At 43.3% G+C, this 19119-nt stretch overlaps 1 protein-coding gene across 3 annotated transcripts in view; it reads left to right on the forward strand.

Moving 5' to 3' along the window:
* Positions 1 to 19119, forward strand: part of LOC126248029 (sarcolemmal membrane-associated protein-like) — a 330102-nt gene that overhangs the window by 70556 nt on the left and 240427 nt on the right. For all 3 annotated transcript variants that reach the window (XR_007545401.1, XM_049948630.1, XM_049948631.1), the window contains exon 3: positions 9254 to 9391. Coding sequence is in view for 2 of the 3 variants with exons in the window: in XM_049948630.1 (XP_049804587.1) it covers positions 9254 to 9391 (138 nt within the window). In the remaining variant the exon portion in view is untranslated. The remainder of the gene's footprint in view (positions 1 to 9253; positions 9392 to 19119) is intronic.

Consider the following 19119-nt stretch of genomic DNA (forward strand, 5'->3'; position numbering starts at 1 on the left):
AGTTCTTCTGCTTGACCAGGCTAACCTACAAAATCTTTTAAGTATGTCCTCTGCCTTCTGCATTGCACTTCAGGAGACTTGGTTTCCAGCCGTGCGGACCCCAGCCCTTCGTGGATACTGGGGATATTATAAGAATTGTGCTACCTATGACATAGTGTTGGGTCATTCCTTGTCAGTTCAACCAGGGGCTCCAGCTCATAGTCTCAGATTTGACTGAAATTCAGTACACTAATTCTATCATGTGTGGAACACTCATGTACAAAGTATTAGTTTCCCCTGCTAATTAGTTCCAGAATTATGACTTGTGAAAGAAGGTGGCGTGACCCGGAAATTGCAACCCGCATCTGGCAATCTATCTTCAGACCCAACTTCAGGTCTTAATAACTTTGGAACTACTCCACACAGTCCAGTGAAATTTTTACAACCCAGTAACATCCATTTAGAGAACACACTCCATGAATCAAAACACCAACAACATATTTCTGAGAGAAAATAAAAAATTCCAAAATGTGATTTAAAAAATGTAATATGTTAAAAGGTACATATTGTAGGTGCCCTCTATGCCAAATATAATTCACTCAAAAAGGGTATAAATTTTTTTGTGGTAAGCTTAATGTGGCCTAAACACACACAGAACTCATCATGCCCATATCAGTCACAAAAACTGAGTTACATGCACACGAAAATACAAAAATTTGAAAAATTACCTGAAAAACATGGATGTTCGAAGTGTGGTAGCAAAAAAGGGACAAGTGGTGTCCAGTCCAAATTTCACACACTGCATAAGTAGACCATAATGATATTTATCTCAAAATTTTGAGTGTGTTACTGCAAGACATTTGTGTACAATGGAAGTTGACAGATGTATTTGGTGATGTGGCCATTGTTACACAACACAATTTTGTAAAAACATATCGCAAACTGTTCTGCCTCTTCTTATCCTCTCCCACAACTGTTTAATCACCAAGCAACAACATATAGACATCTTAACACAACCTATCATTAATGTTTATTGCACCTTAACTGCTAAAAACCAGTCGATTGTGCTTCGAACAGAAGTTCTCCCACACTTTAGCTACTGTACTCTGTACATTGAGTGGCAAATTGTACTGTCTTCCTAACACTGTGGTAGGAACTGGAACTGTCATAAGAATATGTTCAAAAGGAATCAAACACCTGTCTGCCAAATGTGGCCAATGAAATGATCTTGCTGGTGCCATGGTGCCTGCTTCACAGCACTCTGCAACACATCCTAAGTACCATTTGTCATCATAAACAGCAATAACATAGCAACCTGGTTGTATGTTGCTGCTTTTGCTTCTGAATCCTGAGTCAAACACATTGTGAAGACACATGTTATGCATGAACCTATAGTTATAACCGGACAGTCTGCTCATCTGCACATTGTCAGAGTCCGCTGGAGAAAAGTGGTGATGGCTCCTTGTGTCTCCGACAGTTTTAATGTGTTGTAGTCTGCTTTTTAGCAACTCTTCGACTGATTTCACCTCATCTTTCAAAAAATAGAATGATTGTATGCCAGAGATATTAGTCTGTACCCAGGTAAATAATTGAAGAGGTGTTAGAATGTGACCTTCTGTAGGGTGCTGCAGACTAGCTTGTCATTCCATGCGCTTAATGGTAGCACCAATACCATCACATAAATTTTTGCCATGACTTGCTGCGAAAAAATTCCATTCTGTGTGAGTCTGAAAATCGTGGTAATGCATGCATAAATTTTTGAGATTTTTTCAGTTTTTGTACTGACTAGCTGCCCCATCACTGAAGTATTTCACAAATAGTATGTGAGGCAGCTTGTTTTTCACATATGCCATGACAGTGCGAATGTGGGCATGAACTGCAATGGCATCGTGAATTAAACAGTAACTAAAAACGTACAGGTTCATGACACACACATCACCTGATTCACCTCTATAGTAAATCGCAAATGGCTGGAGAGTTGCTTGACTGTTGTCCCAATGATATCTTTGGATGGCATCTTGAACTATAAATGCATAATTTTCAGAAAAGTCTAGTATTACTATAATTTCATCTTGTTTCAAATTATCCTTACAAAACTGGAGATAAGCCGATTGTGCTGTTGCTGTGAAGCTGTGTGTGGTCAGTTTGCCTGTTTTTTGACAACACATTTCAACAAAATCTTCCACTGTACTTTGCTTTGTTTCAAGACTTGTGCGATCCATGTGTGTCCATTGTTTATAAGAAACAAGTTCATTGTCATCCATGAGTTCACCATACAGTTTGTTATTCATGTGTTCTGCAAGATTTGCCTTACCAGGACACTTTTCACACCTGTGTATCATGCACTGGTAGGAACTGATGTCACCCACTAGCAGCTTCATTGCACGTTTGTAATCCAGACCAGAATCCTTTATAGCAGCAAACATCAGCTTAGCATTTTGATGGGTCTCACACAAACATTGTGTGTGCCCCTTGCACTTACAGGCACAACCAATTTTGACCGAAGATTGAAAAAAGATGATAAACCTACTTTGGTATTGGGATACTTTTCCTTGAATTCTACATATAGTTCTGATATGTTGCGTAGCAACAGTCTTTTTTGCATCTGTACATGTACATTTCCCATTTTCACCGTTACATAATCTTTTTTTCCAGGCATTATTTGGCTTTAGTCATTATTTTCATAAAATTCCGACACTAATACCTCAATTTCTTATCCTGAGTCTGCTGAAGTTGTGGATGCACTCCTTGGGTTGCTTTTATTTTCCTAGCTTGCTTTATCATATATCTAGAAACATTGAATTCCTTTGCAGTGTAGTCAATAGACCAGCTGGAAGGTGCAAGGATAAGAATAGCTACTTTTTACTGGCGTATGGATATGGCACATTTTTCTTTCAAATCGTGCACAATTTTGTCTAAATCAGAGCATTTGTCTCATGATTTCTGTTCCTTTGGAGCAAATAGTTCTTCCTCTTCCATCATTAGTGTGTCAGTTATTTTGTGTTTTAATTCCATTTGAGCTTCTTGTAGTTTTCTTATACCATAGCTGGGCCTGTCTCTTTTCCCAACTTTGTGTGTCTTCATAGGAGACAAACCAACAGCAGTCACCGAAGTATTTAATTGCTCATCCGCTGTGGTTTAGGTGGCTGATACTCTTCATCACTGTCATGTAAATTATCAAAATATTCTTCATTTTTTAGCAGTGTAACACACCTGGAACATAACTTTTGTCCTGGTTTCATGTTAAGTCCCATGCACTGATTCACTTTAAATACTGATTTTATATCAATTTCTCTGAGGCTACACTTCACTGTCTTCTTATGAATCCGAAATGGATCAAAACAACTTCTTTGTTGGAAAGAATACTTATCCAGAAACACTTTAATATGATGATAACAAACACTAAAGTTTCCTGGAACTGTACTTCTTGTGCTCACAGGGTGTATCCGGGATCTCCATAGCAACAAATCTTGGGCAGATTCATCCAGATCATACAGTTCAAAGCGAATGCCACATTTTGTTCTATATGTTGTGTTAAGACATTCAGATGCCTGTGCTCTACCAATACTGCAACTTGTTTGAACAAAAGCACCACTAGTACACTCTTCTGCCTCCATACTGACTTTCCACAACAGTACTGACCAGTCTGAACTAGAATCTTAAAAACATGAGTAACCTGTAATTGTTGCTTGTTTCCTTTGTTGTTCCTGCCTAACAATGACTCATTCTGTCCCTGAAAACTACCATTATTCTGTTGCCTAATGGGTCCCAAAACTTGCTGCAGCTTTATCTGAAACGAGCTGTCTGCATCATCACTATTACTTGCTAAATCATGTTAAAAGAAACAGAACCAAATACATCTCTGTCAACTTTTATCATACACAAATGCCTTGCAATCACAAGTTGAAATTTTGCCACATATTATAGTATGGCCTACTTATGCAGTGTTTGAAATTTGACTCGGATATCACTTGTCCCTTTTGTGCTGCCACGCTTAGAAAATCCATGTTTTTCAGGTAATTTTTCAAATTTTTGTATTTTCGTGTGCATGTAACTCTGTGTGACTGATATGGGCATGATGAGTTCTGTGTGTGTGTTTAGGCCACATTAAGCTTACCACAAAAAAATTTATACCCTTTTTGAGTGAATTATATTTGGCATAGATGGCACCTACAATATGTACCTTATAACGTAATACATTTTTTAATCACATTTTGGAATTTTTTATTTTCACTCAGAAATATGTTGTTGGTGTTTGGATTCATGGAGTGTGTTCTCTAAATGGATGTTACTGGGTTGTAAAAATTTCACTGGGCTGTGCGGAATAATTCCAAAGTTATTAAGACCTGAAGTTGGGTCTGAAGAAAGATTGCCAGATGCAGGTTGCAATTTCCGGGTCACGCCACCTTCTTTCACAAGCCATAATTCTGGAACTAATTGGCAGGGGAACTTAAAAAATTTTATACATGAGTGTTCCACACTTTGTAGCATAGGTGTGCTAAATTTCAGCCAAATCTGAGACTATCAGGTGGAGCATTTTCTCAGATTGGTTGAATTGACATGGAATGACCCTATTGGGAGAAGTTTGCACGTATGTTCTGGACACTACAGCAAACTTGTGCTCTCTCAATACACTTTTGGAGGCTGTGGCTGTTTGGGTAAGATCATTTCAGGATATTACCATCTGCAATGTTTATCTTCCTCCCGATGTTGAAGTGTCTCAGGACATATTGTTTGCATTGGTTTCCCAGCCCCCCCCCCCCTTCCTTTGGTGACCTTTGCCTGGCACAGCTTGGCCTTTGCCTGGCACAGCTTGGCCTTTGCCTGGCACAGCTTGGCCTTTGCCTGGCACAGCTTGGCCTTTGCCTGGCACAGCTTGGCCTTTGCCTGGCACAGCTTGGCCTTTGCCTGGCACAGCTTGGCCTTTGCCTGGCACAGCTTGGCCTTTGCCTGGCTCAGCTGGATCTCTATCTCTTGAATACTTGTACCCCACACACCAATGTGGTGCACAGAACTTTCTCAGCCATTGACCTTTCCATTTGCAGCCCTCGTCTTCTCCAATCTATCCACGGGGGAATCCACAATGACCTGTATGTTAGTGACCACTTCGTGATTCTCCTGTCCCTCCCTCAGCGTCATGCCCCAGATGCCTACCCAGATTGGCTCTCAACACTGATGGGTGGTGTGTTTTCGCCTCTGCTGTCACCCTTTTCTCTCTGCCGCATGGATGTATTAATGAGGCACTCAAGAATACAACTACAACCCTTCTTCCAGCAGTAGATTTAGCAATCCTCTGTTCCTTGGGTCCCTAATGGAAGACAGTACCTTGGTGGTCCTCAGAAATTGCAGAGGCTATTAGAGATCATAGGCGGGCTCTCCAATGCCATAAGCGGCACCCATAGATGCAGTACCTCATTGCCTTTAAGTGGCTCAATGCTTGGGCCCACCACCCAATAAAACGACGGAAGCAAGAATGCTGGGAATGGTATGTTTCAACCATCGGAGCACATACCTCTCCTTCACAGGTTTGGGGTAAGATCGGATGTCTCTACAGATCACAACCCGTACAGGTGTACCTGCTATTACCTTAAATGACACTGTCTACACTGACCCAAACGCCATTGCCAAACATTTTGCACAGTGGGTGGAATGGAAGCAATTATCTTGTACTACATGCTGCCTATAGGCATATAATGCTCCATTCAGTGAGTGGGAATTCTTCAGTGTCCTCGCCCACTGCCCTGATACAGGCCGGCCGGAGTGGCCGTGCAGCTCTAGGCGCTACAGTCTGGAGCCGAGTGACTGCTGCGGTCGCAGGTTCGAATCCTGCCTCGAGCATGGATGTGTGTGATATCCTTAGCTTAGTTAGGTGTAATTAGTTCTAAGTTCTAGGCGACTGATGACATCAGAAGTTAAGTCGCATAGTGCTCAGAGCCATTTGAACCAAGCCTGATACAGACCCAAAGCCAGACCACATCCACAACCAAATGATCAAGCACCTACTGGTGCATTTTCAACATAATATCCTTGTCATCATTAACCGCATCTGGAGCTAGGGCGAGTTCGCATCACAGTGGCAAGAAAGCATCATTGTCCCAGTGCTGAAAACAGATAAGCACCCTCTAGAGATGGACAGTTATCACTCAATAAGTCTCACCAAAGTTCTCTGTAAGTTGCTTGAACACATGGTGAACTGATGGCTGTGTTGCCTCCTCGAGTCTTTGCATCTTCTGGCTCTGTCCTAGAGCAGTTCTCGCCAAGGCTTTTCCACTACTGATGATTTGGTTTATCTGGAGTCTGCCATCTGAACAGCTTTTGCCCAACATTAACACCTTATAACCATCTTCATCGACCTGGAGAAGTCTTATGACACCATGTGGTGACACCAAATCATCACTACCTTACACAAGTGAGGTATCTGGGGTCCACTCCCAATTTTTATCCAGAACTTCCTATTGCACCGTACATTCCAGGTTCGAAAATTGGTGCTTCCCACAGTACCCCCATATCCAAGAGCTTGGGTGACTGCAGGGCTCTTTACTGAGTGTCCCTCTCTTTCTAGTTGCCATAAATGGTCTAGTAGCAGCTGTTGGGTCCTCAGTGTTGCCTTCCTTGTATGCTGACAACTTTTGCCTCTACTATTCATTCTCTAGTGTGGGTATCGCTGTACATCGAATGCAAGGTGCCATACAAAAGGTGCAGGCATGGTCCCTCACCCATGGTTTTCAGTTTTCAGCCACCAAGACTCACATCATGCACTTCTGTTGATGTTGTACCATTCACCCACAACCAGAACTTTACCTCGGCGACTAACTACTCAATGCGGTGGAGACTTACCGCTTTCTAGGACTAGTCTTTCACGCTCATTGACAAGGATTCTCCACCTTCGCCAGCTTAAGTGAAAAGTGGCACAGCTGCACTGCAATACACTTCACGGCCTGAGTAACAACAGCTGTGGTGAAGATCACACTACACTTCTGCAGCTTTACAAAGCACTGATACAGTCTTGTCTGGATTATGGGAGTCTGACAAACGGTTTGGCATCACTCCTCAGTGTTGTGGTTACTGGATCTGATTCACCACCGTGGGGTTCAACTTGCGACAGGAGCCTTTTGAAGTAGCCCTGTAAACAGCTTACTCGTAGAGGATGGGGTCTGTCCGTTGCAGATCAGGTACCAACAACAGCTTTTCAGTTATGCTAGACACGTTTACAACTCCCTTAAGCACCCAAAGTACCGTCTCCTCTTTCCAAGCATGGAAGTCAATTTCCTGCAATGGTGGCCCAGATCAGGGGTTATGATCACAATCTACATTCAGTCACTCCTCCCTAAAACTCCAGCTATTTCCTCTACCACCTCTCCTCTGGGCCCACTCATATACACCTCCATGGTGCATATCTCGGCCACAGCTTTTTCTTGATTCATCACAAGGTTCGAAAGACTCGGTTCACCTGAAGCCCTCCACCACCAATTTTTCCCCACCTTTGCACATCCCAGGGTTCAGGAAAAGGCTAAACTGATGGATTGGTGATTGCTGGTGACATAGGCTTTGCTTATACTCATATGGGATGTACTGAACTGTGCTCCTTTTTGGATGGCTGTAGTGTTTTCTCTGCGGAGTTGGTAGCCATCTCTCATGCTCTTGAGCATATCCGTTTCTGCACTGGGAGTCCTTTCTCATCCACAGTGACTCCTTGATCAATTTTCAAGCTCTCGACCAGTGTTACCTTCGCCATACTTTGTTTGTGGCTATCCGGGATCCCCTGTGTGCCCTTGAACAATAGGGATGCTCAGCGACCTTCGTCTGGACCCTGGGCCACATTGGGATCCCAGGGAATGAATTTGATGATAGCCTAGCCAAACTGGCCACCAGTGAACCGACTCTTGAGATCAGTATTCTGGTAGCAGTCCTCCGATCTGTATTACGCCATAAAGTTTTAGGAATCTAGAATGGCTCACTCTGGCTTAACCAACAAACTTTGGGTGATAAAGGTGACAACAAATCTGTGGAGGTCCTTCAAGCAGGCCTCTTGAAGGACGGGACTGTGGTCTACATTTTGCTGAACTGTCCCAAACTGGCCGCCCTGCGGCAGACTCTTGATCTCCACGATTCGCTACCCCTGGTATTAGGACACAATTTCACAGTGGCTGACATAGTTTTGCATTTTATTCATGAAGGGGACTTTCACCACTTGCTTTAAGGGGGCTCCACTTACCCTTATCGATGCATTGAGGGATTGGCAGAAAACTCTGTTGCCTCCTCTGCCCAGACCAGGCTGCGGCTGTCAGGGCTTGGTGGTCCACCCTGGCCCTCACCCTATCTATTCTTTTACTCTTCTTCCCATTCTCTTGCATGGTGTGTTTGACTTGTTCATCTTGTGTCTGTCTGTGTTGTTCTTGCCCTGTATGTGATGGTAGTCTTTCCTACGCAATTTCTGAGTGGTGTACCTGTGGTAAGTGACTGGGGGTGGGGGAAGTATGTTTCCTCATTGCATTCTGGTCTCGGGTCCTTCTGGTGACTTCTTAGACGGGGCATCTCGCCTACTTTTTTTCCTGTATTTCCCCTTTATTCTTTTTTGTCCCTTATCTAGCCTTTGTTGACCTTTAGTAAGCCTTGGAGTTTTCTTCCTCTGGGTTTTGCACAATAGGCCATCTCTGATCTACAGTCATGTAGACCTCTGTGTCATATAGTTCAAGTAGTTTCATTCCTTTAATCATCCAACCAACCAACAAATACTGTCATCCCTCAGATCATGTACCTTTCCTCCTCATTCACCCTGCGTAGTGGTTCCCCTTGTTTGGAACATGTGCTTTTTTCCCCAAAGAACAAACTTGGTTCACAGAAGAGTGTCATGATGAATGGAGACATAGTAGATAATGGTAATAACAGTTTATACTGCATCACTTCATACTTGCTCCACATGCATTGTTCACACTCCATTCTCCACCAGGCTTCTTTTTTTCACATGACAAACTATTTATTTCTGACATTACAATGTTTGAATCACTGGTCTTTATAATAATTTTCTGTGATGGAGTAGTCTTGTCACAGAATTACATTTGATAATCCTCCTTACCGCATGTTCTCCTTGTTAATCCAAACAAAGCAATAGTCTCCTTTCTGTTTGTGGGCCGCTCCCACTCTTTTTCACCTTGGCCTTCTACTTTCAAGGTTACATGCCTACTATTCTTATCACATTCTAGCTTCCTGTAAGTGCACTTGTATTTTTTCATATTTCAGCTGTAGCGTTAATGGCAGTGAACTCCTGTTGCAGGAACGCTCGCTGGTTCTTGACCAGCCAGTGAAAATTGGTCGATCAGTTGCAAGAGCCCGCGCAGCCCAAAACAATGCAATCTTTGATTGCAAAGTGTTGTCCAGAAATCATGCACTGTTGTGGTATGAAAATGGAAAGGTATTTGTTTGTTTTGCTTATATCTCCAGTGATGACATTTTATTCAGAAAATAAATATTTACTGCAATAAACGTAAGGACATAATAAAACTAAGTATGTGCATTATACATCATACAAGTTAATGTTTATTTAAAGCTTTCAGTCATTAAAATATAGTATTCTGAATATTTCTGAAGATATATGTGGGCAAAAACACTAGATGATTTGTGTGTTGATTGTCCTGCTGTAGCCACTTTGTATTTCATTGTAAATGCTTTGTATGTTGATAAAATTTATCAGTGTTTGATAACATGATCCAGTGAGGTATCCTCATGGTAATAGCAATGTTTCTGGATGTGCAAAGGCATTGTGTGCTACCTTGTTAGGCATTTTCATTTATTCGTTCTGACTTAAACACAAAATGACTTGCTGCTAATGTACATAAACTGAACAATAGCTTAATCCAGATGGTTTTCGGTAACACGTCATGAAAGAGATAAAGACGACCTGTGTGAAATCCAAAATGTTAGTTGTTTTTAATGGAAAAGTTTGCAGCTTTGTGACGTAGTACACAAACAAAGAATTTTATCATTAGGTGACAGTGACAGGAAGAATACTATTTTGCTATAAGTGCAATTATCTACTTGAATCTTTTAACTGCGAGGGAAGCTACAACTGCTTAAAATCTGCTACTTAGGATTATAAATTCTGGGACAGCATCTGCTCAAGATTTTTTAGATTGTTTCTCAGAAACGTTTAGGCAAATGTTGTGATGTTTTATTAATTTGACTTAAGTACTTTGTGCACATGTTAAACAGAACAAATTAATAGGAGAAAACATTTTATGCATCACGCATCCAAATGAAACAATGAACCTTACTCATAAAGTGACAACTGTGCATGCTCTAAGGTCCTAATTGAGTTATTTGTATTCTGTGAGCAATATACTACCAAGTGAGCAATTTGATTACACCTTGTAATGAGCTTCTAATTTTTAATCTGCACGTAATGTATTTCACTTTCCCAAACTCTGATTGTTCCCGTGCATCTAAAGAAAAATATTGTCCATACACATTGTTACCACTATGAACTGATAGTTGGTCTGCTTCTCTACACTTTATTCAGATTTGTACGAAATAAAGAAATAGATGAAACACTTAGTATAATCAAAAGTTACCGTTTTCAGAAAGGTGTTAATTTTTGTGTTATGTTTTTTTGCTTATTTCAGACATTATAATGTTCTGTCTATATTGCACGAGACATATTTGCACATATTTAAAATATCGATCACCATACAACACTGTAGTCGATACCATTTTGTTTACTTGTTGGCTGTCTCTCTTAAGTACTTAAATTTGCATTTTATATTAAAAGTTGAAAAACAAAGTAACTAACTGCATTTTTTTTCTGCTCATATTTGTTTACTTCAAACTGGTTTTTGGCTTATTAGACTATCATCAAGGAAACAACTGGCGAGTGTCTACGAAAGACATTAGTGTTCAGGAGCCAAAATCCAGAAACAAAGATACCTTCAATGCATACAGAATCTCTGGTTGTGACATTGGGTGAGATACGTCAAATCAAATACCCATCACTCATGTTATACACCAAGCATGTTGATGAGTTACAGTACCTCTGTTACAAATGCAATTGTAGTATGGATAGTATCAAATACAGTAGGCCTATATAATGAAAATGTACAATATTGAAGTATATGAATTGTATGAATACCGTATTTACTCGAATCTAAGCCGGACTGGAATCTAAGCCGCACCTGAAAAAAGAGACTCGAAATATAGGAAAAAAAAATTTTCCCGAATCTAAACCGCACCTGAAATTTGAGACTCGAAATTCAAGAGGAGAGAGAAGTTTTAGGCCGCACCTCCAAATCGAAACAAAGTTGGTCCATTTTAATATGAGACACAATTTAGGTCGAATGAATGACGATACAACTACAGTAATTTGGTTCGAGTCGTAAGCTTAGCAGTTAAGCTTTACAAGGTAGCCATTGCTATGCGTCAGGCGCTCCGTCCGTATTGATACGGGTACCCTTCCTTTTTCACGTGCTTCATCTGGTTTGAATTGATTGCTTATTTTTCTTTGATCTGATAAGTGCCATTTTCTTTGTTATAGGTGTTAACGTCACTCTAAGCTGAAAATGCATTACTGTACTGTGTGATGCATTGTTTGTCGCATTCAGATAGTGCGTGTTCACGGCCTGTCGCTGCTCGCGGCATGGTTTGCTTTTCTGCGCACTACCGCAGCTTACAATTAAAAAAAAAAAAAGTGAGAGGAATCGTCTCATTAGCGAAACAATGGCAAGAGACTGCTATTTGTTGTTACTTACACTGCTGCTTTCTTTGATAATGATCAACAAGAACCAAATAATAGACTGCGTATGATAGATGATGTTCTGAACGAGAGTTTAGCGAAAATTTTTCCCCGTTTGAAAATCTTTGCAGACGCTGCTTTAGTACATTACATTACATTCTGCACAGAAATTAGTCATCTTAGATTTAAAAATCTAGTCAATTGCCATGCTTCATTTCTGACTGTATCACTATTAGCCATAAGAATAATACGAATATAAACATGACATGATATGTATATTCTTCCGCGTTTGCTGTTGTCTCACTCTAGTTTTGTAGTTTATTAGGCAGATAGGATTTAAATGAGATAGCAGCAAACACGAAAGAATACATTGCAAAATGTTTATATTCGTATTATTCTTATGGTGAAGAGAATACTGCATGTGATTCACAATTCATAAAAGTTCCTATTAGCAACCATCTCTTCGCACAGGTAGGAAAAAATTCAGAACGTTGAGTTGGCCATATTGACAAACATCCCAAACAGTCTTGCCAGCCGGATTTTCGTAGTACAATGAAAGGCTGCTACATTCGAAGGTGAACAATATGGAATTTGTATTTACTTTGTTGGATAATGTATGAAAATGCAGTGGTCGAAACTCGAGGCGGAGAAGAAAAGCTCGTCTTCCACCTCTCTCTCTCTCTCTCTCTCTCTCTCTCTCTCTCTCTCTCTCTCTCTCTTTTACTGATGCAGAGGTTTTGGTGCCAGTATTTATCTTTGTGCCTGCAAAGCAACAAGCCTGTGTAGCGCTACATATTTTCGACGGCAGAAGTTAGTTGTGGCGGCACCTACCAACATTTTTCAGAACTTTCGCTTACTTTGCACTCGATTCTAAGCCTCAGGCGGTTTTTTGAATTACAAAAACCAGAAATAAAGTGTGGCTTAGATTCGAGTAAATACGGTATAATACTAAACATTATGAGGAAAAACAAAGTAAGATGATGATGACTGGTTTGTGGGGTGCTCAACTGCGCAGTCATCAGTGCCTGTACAAAGGCCCAATTTTTTTCACACTTCAGTTTTTTACACTCTCTAATCTAGCCACTATCACAGATGATGATGATGATGATGATAACACAAACGCCCAGTCCTCGAGCAGAGAAAATCCCCAACCCAGCTGGGAATCGAACCCAGGACTCAGTGATCCAGAGAAGCAACAAAGTAAGATGTATGACAGTTCTAGTGCGGCACAAGTTTTTGGATATGAATGTGATCAATTAGGGTTGAACTTTGGGAGTGTGTGGCTGTTCGAGTGGCTCATACGAAGTGTAAGAGTGGAAATGTGCTCCACTGTAATTGATCATTCAGAATCAGGCGGAGTTTTTGAGCTAAATGCTTATTGACATTAAATGACACTGATAGGCTAAAGTTTGTCCTTGTTGTCTATATGTTGTACTTCTGTGTGCAGTTTGTATCTCTGACCATCTGTGCATTTGAATGTAGTGGGAGATTTCATAAGTAAGACTACACTTTTGCTGAACATTTCCACAAAACACTGTACCCTGCCATTAGACGCAGGGTGAAACGGAGGTATGATAACGTGCATAATTCCATTCTGGGTGCAAAACCACTGAAAACCCATGGAAGTGAACTGCAGACTATTATCTGTGATGAGTTCATGGGGCTCCATTAGCAGAAAAAAATAGTTACGAGGATCTTAAAGGTAGTTTCTATCATGGTCTGTTGCATTTTTATTGTGTATGGAAAATAAGAATATGTGTCTTACAAAAATCAAACACATCGGACATTGAAGTGGTCCTGCAAATTACAAATGTAACCAGTCCCGCAGATGGCTAGGTGTGCCATGGCTGGTAGTTTTGGGATGGTGCCAGTTGCTGCAACTGACAAGCCCGTCATTTTTTGAGCCACTCATCCAATATCTTTGTCTAACATGGCCAACACATGCACAGCTGGGCAAGATTCTTCATTCTGGAAATGAATGTGTATTTTTAGCTGGGAAATCCGGGAAAAATCCGGGAATTTTTTTTCCTTGTCCACGTATACACCCTGTATGTTACAAAACTTAACATTTTTTTAGTTAACGAAAAAGTTCTTTAATGACAGTGGTTTCCTATGATCTGAAGCCCCCCTGCGGGTCCAGGGGTAAGAATAGGCCCGAGGTATTCCTGCCTGTCGTAAGAGGCGACTAAAAGGAGTTTCACACATTTCGGACTTTATGTGATGCTCCCCTGTAGGGTTTGATCTCCAGTCTTCAAAATTTTCCTGAAGAGCTAGATACAGCATCGCTTTCTGTGTTGACGACGTCCGTGGACTTTTTTGCACCTGATATCCAGCACAGTAGCCAGTCCGTTGTGGTGAGGCTGCCATGTACCCTATTGGTTGTAGCCCCCTGACCACACAGCTGATGCCTGCACTGTTAACTCCCCACGTATGCCAAGGGGTAGATGCCCATCCCCCTGGGGCATTGGAACTCTCGGCAATGGCCATCCTGCCAGGTGACCTTTGCTGAGGCTGGGTGGCACCCATGGTCGGAGTGGTTGGCATCAGGGCGGATGACACGCGATGAAGCGTAGTCCATCATTTCCTGCTGGTGGTGAAACACAAGCAGTCTCTAAGCATTCATGAGCTCAATTCAGTGCACAGAAGTGCGACCCCAAATTGTTCTCCTCCCTGGCCACACCATGGGAGGAAAGACAGGCTAAGGATGGTGGCTAATCTTATTCGCCCCGGTACCTTGTCTGTTCGAGAGCTGACAGAGAATCTTTCATGCTGATGAAGCCTCAGTTTTGTTGAGCATTTAGAGGGCAAGTTTGGGGAGGTGGAGGGCTTGTCCAAAATGAGATCTGGGTCAGTCTTGATCAAAACAGCATCCTCTGCCCAGTCACGGGCGTTACTCGCTTGTGACAAGCTGGGGATGTTTATGTAACCATCACACCCCGTAAGAGCTTAAATATGGTCCATGGTGTCATATATCACAGGGACCTTCGTTTGCAGTCTGACAATGAGCTGCACTCCAATTTAGAGCGGCGAGGTGTACATTTCGTCTGATGTGTCCATTGGGGTCTGAGGGATAATCAGGTTGCCACCGGTGCCTTCATCTTGGCCTTCGATGGTGATGCATTGCCTGAGAAGGTCAAGGTGATGGTCTACCACTGTGATGTAAAGCCCTATATCCCTCCCCCGATGCGGTGCTTTAAGTGCTGGAAGTTCGGCCATATGTCTTCCCGCTGTACTTCCAGCGTCACATTTCGAGATTGTGGACGCCCATCACATCCCAATACTCCATGTGCCCCGCCTCCCATCTGTGTCAACTGCGGAGAGCACCATTCGCCTTGCTCGTCAGACTGCAGGATTCTCCAGAAAGAAAGGAAAGTCATGGAGTAAAAGACCCTGGACCGACTGGCCTACACTGAGGCTAAGAGAAAATTTGAATGCCTGCATCCTGTGCACATGACATCATCTTATGCCACCACTACAACAGTTCTGGCACCATCAGCTCCGCCAACCCCAGTCGCATCTCAGAGTCGGAAGCCTACACCTGCCCCCTTGATGGTGGGGCGCATTTCCCTCCCTGTTGCTCCTGCACTACCTACTTCGGGAGCAACACCCTCCCAACCATCGGGGATATCAGTCCCCACTTCTGAGCCGGAGAAGCGTAAGTCGTCTTAGGTTTCTCTCGCTAGGAGGGGGTCCTTTGGGTCACTCCCTTCCCAGGTTTCTGCTACTGGGAACGATGACACCCGCCAGTGGCTGGAGAGCCCAAAAGCAGCTGGTCGTAGGGCTTCATGCTCATCCTCAGTCCTGGAAACTTAGCCAGTGAAGTCCTCGCAGCCAGGGAAACCCAAGAAGCAGCGAGAGAAATCCAAAAAGAAAATCCCCAAGACCAAGAAAGTTGCGGTGGCACCCACACCACCGCTACCTACAAGCTGTGCATCTGAGGATGGGGTGGAGATTTTGGCGTCCACTGAGGACCTAGATCTCGCCAGACCCACAGACACAATGGATATAGACTGCTCAGGCAATAAGTCGGTGGCAGCAGGTGACTACCTCATTGAATCTTCCATGCATTCCCAGACTCATGATGCCATTGTCCTCCAGTGGAATTGCGGCGGTTTTTTTCCACTGCCTGGCTGAGCTACGGCAGCTTTTAAGCTTTACACCTGCTATCTGCATTGCCCTCCAGGAAACCTGGTTCCCAGCAATGCGGACCCCTGCCCTCTGTGGCTATAAGGGATATTACAGGAACAAATCACTGAAGAGTGCTGTGGGCCTCCCACATTGTTGATCCACCTACTATGGAGAAGACAACCGCACCAAAAGAGCACGAGAAGCAATCTAAGGCCATGGTCAGGGGTCTGTCTGGGATATGTGATGAGAAGACAGTCCAGGAGGGGCTGTCAGGTGCTGGATTCTGGGGTGCAACTACTAAGCTGCATAACCAGCCAAACAAGAAGAGGCCGCCTCTGTACGTCATCGTAGTGGGAACTGTGACGGATGGTAGCAACATCTTTGGGCTAAGGAAACTCTTAGGCTTTCCTGTGACTGCCGAAGCTCTCCCCCTAGGCATGGACCCTAAGCCACTGTGCTTCAGATGCCAAGCTGAAGGGCATGTGGCTAAATACTGTTGCAGCTCGCCACAGTGCATAAAGTGCGCTGGTGCGCATGACATCCATACCTGTGACATGATGAGAAGAGGCGGCAACTTGTGCTCACTGCATTGGGCGACATGTGGCAAACTGGCATGGTTGCCCAGCATTGGCCAGCGATGGCTGCACTGGAGACAAGGCGCAAACTGAGAAGACAGACATAACTGAAAAGAGTGAAGACAGCTTCCACTGACCAAGGTCGATCGGAATATCGCGCCATTGAGTGTGTCGCGGGGGACCGGCCACCAGGTGTTGCACAGCAGGCGCCGCAAGTGTGGGAGATGCTCGCCATGCTGGCGGCCGCGATGGAAGAAGTGATTGCAGCCTTCAAAGCCACCGTGGATGCAGATAGGGCAGCTTTTAAGGCCACCCTGACTGCAGAGATGGAGGAGGAGTGCATCCAACTGTAGCAATTGCCCATGACATCTGTGGGGACGCCGCAGGTGAAGAGATCATGCCATCCGCTGTTCCCCTAATGGAGCAGCCGGCGAAAGGACACACAGAAGAAGACGGAATCTGCCGTAATAACGCCAAAGTCCATAAGTTGCAAGCAGATCTACTCTGGCAAGTGGGCTACCAGAGAGATCTGGATGCTCAAGGGCATGGGCTACATTGTCCACTACACAGGGAAGACTCAACTATGACCCTCATTGAGCCTGTCAGCGCAGCCAACAAGCGAGGAGTGGTGCCACTACGCGACCACACATCTCCAAGCGCTTGACTTCGACACTCACCCACCAGACACCAATGGGTGACCTGGGCCTTCCCCCACGCCAAGTCACCACTGATGCAGCGCGGCAGAGGGCCCTCACAACCGATACAGCAGCACACCGTGCTGCAGCACCATCACGGACTGATCTTTTATGATGAACATGTATACCGCAGAGACAGGCTGGACAGTGAAGGGGGAGGCGTGTATATAGCGATAAGAAGTGCAATAGTATTGAAGGAAATTGACGGAGATCCGAAATGTGAAATAATTTGGGTGAAGGTCACGGTTAAAGCAGGCTCAGACATGGTAATTGGATGTCTCTATAGGCCCCCTGGCTCAGCAGCTGTTGTGGCTGAGCACCTGAAGGATAATTTGGATAATATTTCGAGTAGATTTCCCCACCATGTTAGAGTTCTGTGGAGATTTTAATTTGCCGGATATAGACTGGGAGACTCAAACGTTCATAACGGGTGGCAGGGACAAAGAATGCTGTGAAATTTTTTAAAGTGCTTTATGTGAAAACTACCGTGAGCAGTTAAACAGAGAACCGACTTGTGTCGATAACATATTAGACCTTCTGGTGACAAACAGACCCGAACTATTTGAAACAGTTAACGCAGAACAGGGAATCAGCGATCATAAAGCGGTTACTGCATCCATGATTTCAGCCGTAAATAGAAATATTAAAAAAGGTAGGAAGATTTTTCTGTTTAGCAAAAGTGACAAAAAGCAGATTTCAGAGTACCTGATGGCTCAACACAAAAGTTTTGTCTCAAGTACAGATAGTGTTGAAGATCAGTGGACAAAGTTCAAAACCATCATACAATATGTGTTAGATGAGTACGTGCCAAGCAAGATCGTAAGAGATGGAAAAGAGCCACCGTGGTACAACAACAGAGTTATAAAACTGCTGCGGAAGCAAAGGGAACTTAACAGCAAACATAAACATAGCCAAAACCTTGCAGACAAACAAAAATTACGTGAAGCGAAATGTAGTGTGAGGAGGGCTATGCTAGAGGCGTTCAATGAATTCGAAAGTAAAGTTCTATGTACTGACTTGGCAGAAAATCATAAGAAATTTTAGTCTTATGTCAAAGCGGTAGATGGATCAAAACAAAATGTCCAGACACTCTGTGACCAAAATGGTACTGAAACAGAGGATGACAGACTGAAGGCCAAAATACTAAGTGTCTTTTTCCAAAGCTGTTTCACAGAGGAAGACTGCACTGTAGTTCCTCCTCTAGATAGTCGCACAGATGACAAAATGGTAGATATCGAAGTAGACAACAGAGGGGTAGAGAAACAATTAAAATCGCTCAAAAGAGGAAAGGCCGCTAGACCTGATGGGATACCAGTTCGATTTTACACAGAGTATGCGAAGGAACTTGCCCCCCTTCTTGCAGCCGTGTACTGTAGGTCTCTTGAAGAACGTAGTGTTCCAAAGGATTGGAAAAGGGCACAGGTCATCCCCGTTTTCAAGAAGGGACGTCGAACAGATGTGCAGAACTATAGACCCATATCTCTAACCTCTATCAGTTGTAGAATTTTGGAACACGTATTATGTTCGGGTATAAAGACTTTTCTGGAGACTAGAAATCTATTCTGTAGGAATCAGCATGGGTTTCGAAAAAGACGATCGTGTGAAACCCAGCTCGCGCTATTCGTCCACGAGACTCAGAGAGCCATAGACAAGGGTTCACAGGTAGATGCCGTGTTTCTTGACTTCCGCAAGGCGTTCGATACAGTTCCCCACAGTCGTTTAATGAACAAAGTAAGAGCATATGGACTATCAGACCAATTGTGTGATTGGATTGAAGAGTTGCTAGATAACGGAACGCAGCATATCATTCTCAATGGAGAGAAGTCTTCCGAAGTAAGAGTGATTTCAGGTGTGCCGCAGGGGAGTGTCGTAGGACCGTTGCTATTCACAGTATACATAAATGGCCTTGTGGATGACATCGGAAGTTCACTGAGGCTTTTTGCGGATTCTGCTGTAGTATATCGAGAGGTTGTAACAATGGAAAATTGTACTGAAATGCAGGAGGATCAGCAGTGAATTA

This window comes from Schistocerca nitens, chromosome 3 (genome assembly GCF_023898315.1).
Source record: "Schistocerca nitens isolate TAMUIC-IGC-003100 chromosome 3, iqSchNite1.1, whole genome shotgun sequence".
Lineage (NCBI taxonomy): Eukaryota > Metazoa > Arthropoda > Insecta > Orthoptera > Acrididae > Schistocerca > Schistocerca nitens.